Source organism: Lithobates pipiens, unplaced genomic scaffold (genome assembly GCF_037356315.1).
Source record: "Lithobates pipiens isolate NorthernLeopardFrog02 unplaced genomic scaffold, aLitPip1_a1.2 Scaffold_19, whole genome shotgun sequence".
Taxonomy (NCBI): Eukaryota; Metazoa; Chordata; class Amphibia; order Anura; family Ranidae; genus Lithobates; species Lithobates pipiens.
The window spans coordinates 243,687,366-243,697,338 of record NW_027507764.1 but is presented as its reverse complement, the minus strand read 5'-3'; the positions used below and the strand labels follow the sequence as shown (position 1 = coordinate 243,697,338).

The 9,973-nt window shown below is 42.7% G+C and overlaps 1 protein-coding gene across 1 annotated transcript in view; it reads right to left on the bottom strand.

The window, feature by feature from the left end:
* Positions 1–347: 347 nt before the first annotated feature.
* PDIA4 (protein disulfide isomerase family A member 4) overlaps positions 348–9,973 on the bottom strand; it is a 127,273-nt gene continuing 117,647 nt past the window's right edge. Inside the window, exon 10 of the mRNA XM_077491867.1 lies at positions 348–902. Coding sequence (XP_077347993.1) covers positions 490–902 — 413 coding nt within the window. The 3' untranslated portion in view covers positions 348–489. The remainder of the gene's footprint in view (positions 903–9,973) is intronic.

Below are 9,973 nucleotides of genomic sequence, written 5' to 3'. Positions count from 1 at the left end.
CTTACATAAAACAGTACATAATATGCATATAGTACGAGAGAAACTTCTATAGCTATAAAATACATTTTCTATGCTTCTAAACACTGTTGTCAAAAGTTCGCCCTTAAAATCCCATAGTACCGGGAGGTACTTTCTAACTTTTTTCATGGAAAGTCCACCTTAAATAGGATGAAAGTAGAAGATTAAAAAAAAAAAAAAAAAAAAAATTGTGAATTTACATGCGGCGACGATTAAGAATCATGTCCCAGGCCAACCTTATTTGATGCCACTAAATACATATAGTATGCAATTTGAAATACAAAAATATAGTAGCAATTTTCAAAAAAAATAAAAATAAAGGGGGGGGGGGGGGTGGGGAAGTGTTTATTTTACAAAAAACATTACATTTCCTAGGCTTACAAGATAATCTCAATCAGTTTTAGAACAAAGATACTGTCAGTAATCGTGAGCAACACTGGTACTAGGACACAGTTTGAGGAAAAGCAAGGATTAAAGTTCTTCTTTCGATTTAGATTTTGAAGCATGTTCCTCAATAAATGTAGACAATCCCTCCAGGTCTCTACTTCCACTTTGGAATTTAATTGGATTGTGTTTACTGTTCTTTGGAGCAAAATATATAGTCGGAAAACCTTCAACTTTGTATTTGTCGTTGGGAAGGTCATTGGCAGTAGCATCCATCTTGGCTATAACAATATTTTGCACCGATCTGTATTTTTTACCAAGGTCATTAAAAACTGGTTCCAAAGCTTTGCAGTGTCCACACCATGGGGCATAAAACTCTATGAGTACATCAGATTTTGCATCCATGACAATTTCATCAAATGTTTTTCCGACCACAATTTTGACAGGGCCTTTATTGTTTTTTGGTATGGGCTGTGACTTAAGAACTGGAGTGAGTTTGCCTGCAGAAAAAAAAAATATATAAATTTCACATATCCATACATACATAGTAATGGTAGGCAATAAAATTAAAGCTAATGAATTGTTCCATCTTACACTGAAAAAAGGATGATCAAAGCACAAATGTTGAGGCTAAAAGTTGCATTAATCTGTATAAAACTACAAGACAATGCAGTTTTGGCCTGGACAGATTGGTTGGAAAAGAATATACTGACAATAATTGGATCATAGTAATAATTCAAACCAATTATTTCTGTAATTTGTATCACACATTTCTTCAATCTTGTGATCTGACAGCCCATTTAACCGCTTCCCAACTGGCACATGCCAATGTACGGCGGAAGAATGGCACGGACAGGCAAATGGGCGTACAGGTACGTCCCTTTAAATTTGCTGCCGTGCTGCCGGTCAGGACCTCCGCGAGTCCGATCGCAAGTCCTGTGGACTCTATTGCTGCGGGGATACCCGTGATCATGTCACGGGGAGATGCTAAAGTAAACAAGCATCTCTCTGTTATGCCTTGCAACAGTGACACTGATCTCTGCTCCCTGGGATCAGTGATGTGTAAAACACAGCCATGACCCCCACAATTAGCAACTCGCCCCTAGGACACACTTAACCTCTACACTGCCACCTAGTGGTTAACCCCTTCACTGCCAGTGTCATTTACACAGGAATCAGTGCATTTGTATAGCACTGGTTTCTGTATAAATGACAATGGTCCCAAAAATGTGTCAAAAATGTCCGATGTGTCCGCCTTAATGTCGCAGTCATGATAAAAAAAAAAAAAAAAGGAAAAATCACTGATCGCCGCCGTTACTAGTAAAAATAAATAAAAATGCCATAAACCTATCCCCTATTTTGTAAACGCTATAACTTTTGCGCAAACCAGTAATCGCTTATTGCGATTTTTTTTTTACCAAAAATATGTAGAAGAATACGTATCAGCCTAAATTGAGGGATATACATTTTTGGGGGATATTATAGCAAAAAGTTAAAAATAGTGCTTTTTTTTTTCAAAATTGTCGCTTTTTTTGTTTATAGCACAAAAAATAAAAACCGCAGGGATGATCAAATACCACCAAAAGAAAGCTCTATTTGTGGGTAAAAAAAAAAAGACAAATTCTGTTTGTGAGCCACGTCGCACGACTGCGCAATTGTCAGTTAAAACAACGCAGTGCCGAATCGCAAAAAGTGGTCTGGTCTTTGGCCAGCAAAATGGACCGGGGCTTATGTGGTTAAAGTTGATCTTCAGCTTTTAGTGAAGTTTATATAGTCTGTTTAGGACAAAATCTTTGACCTAAACTTGCTGAGTTGAAGATTATGACATTATCTGCCTGCCTCTCCTCTTCAGCCAGAAGAATTCATAGAATAGAAAGTTCCCTGGGAGAATCTAAGCAGCGCTTAGTCCAACTGCATTTTGATTGGGGACAGGAAGTTCCAGTCTCACTACCACAACACAGCGCTACATATAGCTTAAACTTATTTTTTGTTTTAGAGGAGGAAAAGAAGAAAATAAATATTCTAACCCAAATGGCGTACAAAAATATTTATTATACTACTACTACTATAAGTGGGTGGTGGACACACAGCAATATCACCCCCTATCAAATCAGCTCAGCTACACTATATCTGGGTGGTGGTGGACACAGCAACCCCCCCCCCCCCTTCCCAGATCAGCTCAGGGTGGCAGGGCAGACACAAACACCCCTTCAGCCTCTTCTATCACAACAGCTCGGGTGACTAGGCAGTGGATACCATGCCAGCCCACACCTACCACCCCCTTATCACCAGCTCACCTCAGGGAGCGTTGGACACTGTCATTACAATCCACAACCCCCGCTGGCTAGCTCACTGGATGACTGGCTGGCTCTCAAGCTCAGATACACCCGGGTAGCAGCTGGGAAGGAGGACTGGGGACTTACCATTGGCACCCTCCCCCATGTTTTGGCACCTTGGGAGGACTGCCTGCTCCCCGCTCCCCCTTGGTATGCCCCCGACAGGATGCTCCTCACGTCCTGTTCTCTCTCCTTCACAGAGAAGCCGATCGCCGGTATTCTAAAACAGTGGTGATGAGGGGGGGCTGGTCAGTATTCGCTCCATAAGACGCAGGGACATTTTCCTCCATTTTTGGGGGAGAAAAGTACGTCTTATGGTGCGAAAAATCCGGTACATGGCACACATAGCGGGCACATCTAGTAAAAAAGGTAAGTTTGTTTTGACCAGCTTGTTACTCCATTTAAACTAAAAGCTTAAAAGAATTACCGTAAACCTCACTAAAAGTTGGACATTAGCTTTAAATGGAGAAAAATTGTACCGTTTGGTATCCATGATTCCCCATACTGAATAAGAATCAGAACAAAGAGGAGAGAGTTGTCGGACGAGCTCAGCAAGTAAAATTATAGGCCAACATTGTAAAGGCTGTAAGACTATCTGCAGCTTGAGGTTCCTGTGTGTATAGTTAGACATTATTAACCCATTAATGCCTGATAGCAGCCCTTTGAGTGGGCTTTAAAGCCCAAGAACGGCATGGCTTCTATATCATGTGACTACTGTGACTGGCTCTCACAGTGGTCACATGATTGTGAGCCTGCCCTGCTGGCTCCCATTGAGATGTCACTGACAGTTCTTGGTCACAGCTTCTTAGTCAGTCAGTATGCAAAGCAGTACAGCGCAAAACATAAAACAATCTAAACAGGACAAAATCACTAAAATGGAGATAGAAGACAAAGTCCATGCTCTTCATATAAAATTATCCTGAGAATCCACACAGCCCAGCAAGTGTCCAGTAAAAATGGTGATATATGGATACAGATGGTGACTTGTGTGACAACCTCCACCACCAAGAATATTAGCCGCTCACCTCAAGCAATGGACCCCTGAGTAAATCAGTCAGGTCAAAACAGCAATTCCCTTTAAGGGGTAGGGTCAACAGGGTCACACACAAGTAATGGACAGCTAGCTCATAGGATTTGTCATCCACACCAAATACGGCAGATACATAAAATGAAAGCAATAATAATATCTAGTGCTCTCTGAATGCTTAAAACCATTTATTAAGACAAAGTGTACATTTACAAATATTGTACTGTGCCCCAGTGCAAAGGATAGCAGCAATACAATATAAAGCAAAGAAAGGAGAAGTGCGCCAAACTAAGTGCAATATATATAAAAGCGTTTAGCCATTTGGCTGTATGATTTTATTATATTACTCACAAAAAGCTGGTTGTAATCAGGCAGATCTATAAAGGGGGAGGTATCCAGAGTCACTGGTCCACAGAGAAGATAAATTGCTGGTGAGCCCAAGAGAAAAAGGGGTATGGTAATACAACCTCTGCAGTGGTTTTTGAATTCGCCACCTTACGAATACTGTGGTTGTAGTGATTTCTATTGTGTTCAGCGTCCGGCGCTCCGAGAAGCTGGAACCGGAAATGGGCCTCAGCTTGGAACGCAGACTTCATAGACTGGAAGTGACCTAACGACCAATCAGAAGATACGCTTCATAATATCCATTGTTTCCTCAGTTCTATCGGTCTTTGAGGGAAATGAGATATATAGACGAGCACAGGATTGTTTTAAACAACGGAACAGATGACGCATGTAATTACAATGAATTGATTAGTAGCAGATGCATTCATATAAACCAAACGGAAAAAACAACTTGATAAAGAAATTAAATTTAACCAGTTGCCGACCGCCGCACGCCGATGTACGTCGGTACAATGGCACGGGCAGGCATAAGGACATACATGTACGTCCCTTGCCTCCCGCGGGTCGGGAGCCCGATCGGGCCCCCGCCCGGTGCCTGCGGCGGTCGGTATTCGTTCGGGAGCGATCCCGGACGAGGGGACGGCCATTCATTCATGGCCACCCCCTCGCGATCGCTCCCGACGAATAGAAATCCCCGGTGACATCACTTCCTCTCCTGTAATGTAAACACAGGAGAGGAAGTGATGTATTCTCTCCTCCGTGTCGGTATTTTTCGTTCCGACACGGAGGAGAGCGGATCAGTAAGTTGCACCAACACTCACACACACAGTAGAACATGCCAGGCACACTCACACCCCCCTTTACCCCCCGATCACCCCCCCAATTACCCCTGCCCCCCAGTCACAGTGACACCAATGTCATTTTTTTTTTTTTTTTTTTTGCATTGGTGTCATTTGTGACTGTAATAACTGTTAGGGCAGTTAGAGTTAGCCCCCTTTAGTTCTAATGTACCCCCCTAACCCCCCCAATAAAGGTTTAACCCCGTGATCACCCCCCGTCGCCAGTGTCACTAAGGCTGGGTTCACATTGCAGCGGTTTATGAGAACGAATGTGATTCGCACCGCACTGCAGTGCAAATCACATCCGATCTCTGTGCGATTCGAGTTCAGCCATTCGCCGCACCCGCCACACCCGCCGCAAATTCGCACGGGACCCTTTTTTTGGCCCGCAGCAGAATCGGATCGCATGGGTGTTCACACCATGCGATCCGAGTTTGCAGATCGCACTGCGATATGCGAACTGATCTGGGGGTGTCAGTAACATTTCACTGACACTCCCAGCAGTTCGCATAGGGCAGTGTGAACTGCCGCCGGGAGGCATGCGATGCGGGAACCCGCCGCGGATTCGCGGCGTTTCCGCATCGCTCCAGTGTGAACCCAGCCTAATAAGCGATCATTTTTCTGATCGCCGTATTAGTGTCACAGGTGACGCTAGTTAGGCAGGTAGGTATTTAGGTTCGCCGCAGCTTTTTATAGCGCCAGGGACCCCCATATACTACCGCATAAAGCCCCCTGATTGCCCCCTAGTTAACCCTTTCACCAGTGATCACCATATAACTGTTACAGGTGACGCTGGTTGGTTAGTTATTTTTTTATAGTTTCAGGGCACCCGCCATTTATTACCTAATAAAGGTTTAACCCCCTGATCACCCGGCGGGTGTCATTTGTGACTAATAACTGTTAGGGCAGTTAGGGTTAGCCCCCTTTAGTTCTAAGGTACCCCCCTAACCCCCCCAATAAAGGTTTAACCCCGTGATCACCCCCCATCGCCAGTGTCACTAAGGCTGGGTTCACATTGCAGCGGTTTATGAGAACGGATGTGATTCGCACCGCACTGCAGTGCAAATCACATCCGATCTCTGTGCGATTCGAGTTCAGCCATTCGCCGCACCCGCCGCAAATTCGCACGGGACCCTTTTTTTGGCCCGCAGCAGAATCGGATCGCATGGGTGTTCACACCATGCGATCCGAGTTTGCAGATCGCACTGCGATATGCGAACTGATCTGGGGGTGTCAGTAACATTTCACTGACACTCCCAGCAGTTCGCATAGGGCAGTGTGAACTGCCGCCGGGAGGCATGCGATGCGGGAACCCGCCGCGCATTCGTGGCGTTCCCGCATCGCTCCAGTGTGAACCCAGCCTAATAAGCGATCGTTTTTCTGATCGCTGTATTAGTGTCACAGGTGACGCTAGTTAGGCAGGTAGGTATTTAGGTTCGCTGCAGCTTTTTATAGCGCCAGGGACCCCCATATACTACCGCATAAAGCCCCCTAATTGCCCCCTAGTTAACCCTTTCACCAGTGATCACCATATAACTGTTACAGGTGACGCTGGTTGGTTAGTTTTTTTATAGTTTCAGGGCACCCGCCATTTATTACCTAGTCTCACTAGTGTACCCCTAAATTTAGGGGTGTCTACTTTCCAAAATGGGGTCATTTGGGGGGGGTTTGTGCCATCTTGGCATTTTATGGCCTTCAAAACTGTAACGCCCTTAGAAAGCCTGAAGGCGGTGCTTGGTTTTCGGGGCCCCGTACGCGGCTAGGCTCCCAAAAAGTCCCACATATGTGGTATCCCCGTACTCAGGAGAAGCAGCAGAATTTATTTTGGGGTGTCATTTCACATATGCCCATGGCATGCATGAGCAATATATCATTTAGTGACAACTTTGTTAAAAAAAAAAAAAAAAAAAAAAAGTTTGTAATTTTCCCGCAACTTGTGGCAAAATATAAAATATTCCATGAACTCAACATGCCTCTCAGCAAATAGCTTGGGGTGTCTACTTTCTAAAATGGGGTCATTTGTGGGGGTTTTGTGCCATCTTGGCATTTTATGGCCTTCAAAACTGTAATAGGTAGTGAGAAGTGAACTCAAAAATTTACGCCCTTAGAAAGCCTGAAGGCGGTGCTTGGTTTTCGGGGCCCCGTACGCGGCTAGGCTCCCAAAAAGTCCCACATATGTGGTATCCCCATACTCAGGAGAAGCAGCAGAATTTATTTTGGGGTGTCATTTCACATACGCCCATAGCATGTGTGAGCAATATATCATTTAGTGACAACTTTGTGTAAAAAAAAAAAATATTTTTTTTTTGTCATTATTCAATCGCTTGAGGCAAAAAAATAAAATATTCAATGGGCTCAACATGCCTCTTATCAATTTCCTTAGGGGGTCTACTTTCCAAAATGGGGTCATTTGGGGGGGTTTTGTACTGCCCTGCCATTTTAGCACCTCAAGAAATGAGATAGGCAGTCGTAAACTAAAAGCTGCGTAAATTCCAGAAAACGTACCTTAGTTTGTAGATGTGACAACTTTTGCGCAAACCAATAAATATACAATTATTGACTTTTTTTTTACCAAAGACATGTGGCTGAATACATTTTGGCCTAAATGTATGACTAAAATTGAGTTTATTGGATTTTTCTAATAACAAAAAGTAGAAAATATCATTTTTTTTCAAAATTTGCGGTCTTTTTACGTTTATATCGCAAAAAATAAAAATCGCAGAGGCAATCAAATACCATCAAAAGAAAGCTCTATTTGTGGGAAGAAAAGGACGCAAATTTTGTTTGGGTACAACATTGCATGACCGCGCAATTACCAGTTAAAGCAGCGCAGTGCCAAAGTGTAAAAAGACCTCTGGTCATTTACCAGCAAAATGGTCCGGTCTGAAAGTGGTTAAATAACCATGTACATATGTAAAATAATAAAATTGATGATGATTCAAAAAAAAAAAATTGTATATTGAAGTTATATTATTTATTATCTTTCCCCATTAATTTGCATATAAACAACTCCTAAATAATATAGCTTCAATATACAATTTTTTTTTATCATCAATTTTATTTTACATATTTATAAGGTCTTCTGATTGGTCGTTACGTCACTTCCGGTCTACGGAGCCTGCGTTCCACGCTGAGGCGCACTTCTGGTTCTGGCTTCTCAGAGCGCCGGACGCTGAAGGCAATACTACAACTACACTACAACCACAGTATTCGCAAGGCGGCAAATTCAAAAACTGCAGAGGTTGTACTACCATAACCCTTCTCTTGGGCTCACCAGTGATTTATCATATCTGCTTCTCCGTGGACCAGTGACTCTGGATACCTACCCCTTTATTCTATAGATAGGCTCGATTACAACCAGCTTTTTGTGAGTAGCCATTTAATATAATAAAATCATACTGCCAAACGCTTTTATATATACTGCACTTAGTTTGGCGCATGTCTCCTTTCTTTGCATTATACTTTTTAGAGAGTGGTGCTTCTCCTCTCAAGATTGCTGCTGCCACTGGTGTATTGAACTTGAACTTTTAGTGACTATTAATATATTTACATATCAGTTTTGGACAATTTCTTTTAACCCCTTATTCCATTCCCTCCCCCCCTTTCTTTTTACTGAAAAATAGACTTTACTGTGATTGGTCCCTTGCACCATCTCATCCTCCTTTTATTTAGCAATACAATATACTCCACGAGAGTCAGCATGCGAGACGCAGGTGACATCACGATCAAGGTCACGTGGTTTCCGTACGAGTTACGTCTCAGAAAGGTGACGAGACTTCATCCGCGGCGACGGCATGACGCAAGTCACCTGCTATATAAACATAGTCAGCTGACCCGTCTGGCCAATGGAAGTGAGTGTACACCAATCACCCTAGCAACCAATGGACAACTAACCGTGACAGTGACATCAAGAGGTAATTAGGCTAAGAATAACAGGAGCTCAACTCCAGTGCAGCAAAAACTGCAGACCCAGCAAAAAAACTGCACCATTTCACAGAAATGTGGCTACAGCCATAATCAAGATTATGCTTGTAAATAATATTTAAAAACATATAAAAAACGCCATCCCGCTTCACTGTTGACTCTCACAGGACACCTATCAATTTTGCAAAAAATACATAAACATAATTAAAAAAAAATGATAAAAACAATTTTTATCATAAGAAATAATAATGAACTATCAATCTGAAATAAAACAATTTATATCAAACTCTATATTCAAGCCTCCCGGGGCGAGAACCTTGGTTTTATGGATCCAACGAGATTCCTTGTGGCTAAGTTGACAAATGAAATTGCCACCTCTCCAGTGTTTATGACCCTCTCAATGCCCCAGAATTTAAGACCTCTGGGGCTTTGATTATGGACCAGCTTAGAAACATGCAATTTTAAACAGTTTTTGATGTTTTTTTACATGCTCTCCAAGTTGCACATGGAGGGGTCTGGAAGTCCTACCAATATATTGGAGACCACACCTACATTCGAGCATGTAGACAACTCCAACTGTCGCACATGTAACAAGCTTACCAATCTTGTATTCTTTATTAGTGGCCGTAGCCACCAATTTTTTCCGCTTTTTAATATTGCACTTAGAATGCCTGCAGGCTGTGCGTTGCCCACAGGCATAAAAACCTGTGAGGAAAGAATAACCTACTTTCCGACTTGGTTTTGTTTAGTTTATACCAAAAATAATTTCTGGTCAATCATCAATTCTTTTTGCAAACTAGGGGGGTTGCAATGGGGGTCTGTTTTGCTCCCAGTGTGGCCAACCTATTTATGGCCCACTGGGAGGAAGACGTGGTCTTCAAACAAATCTTCAATATCAAATATTTTTGTGCAGACAATGAACACTAATACCAAGAAAAAATTCAGCTCACTTTCAGTACGGAAATTTTTTTTTTCATGGACTTGGAAATTTGGAAGGATTCTGGTAGTTTTCGGTTGTGTAATCATTTCAAGCCTACCGTTTGGAATTCTTATATCCCACTGTGGAGTTTCCACCATAAGTCTTGATTGTGTAACATCCC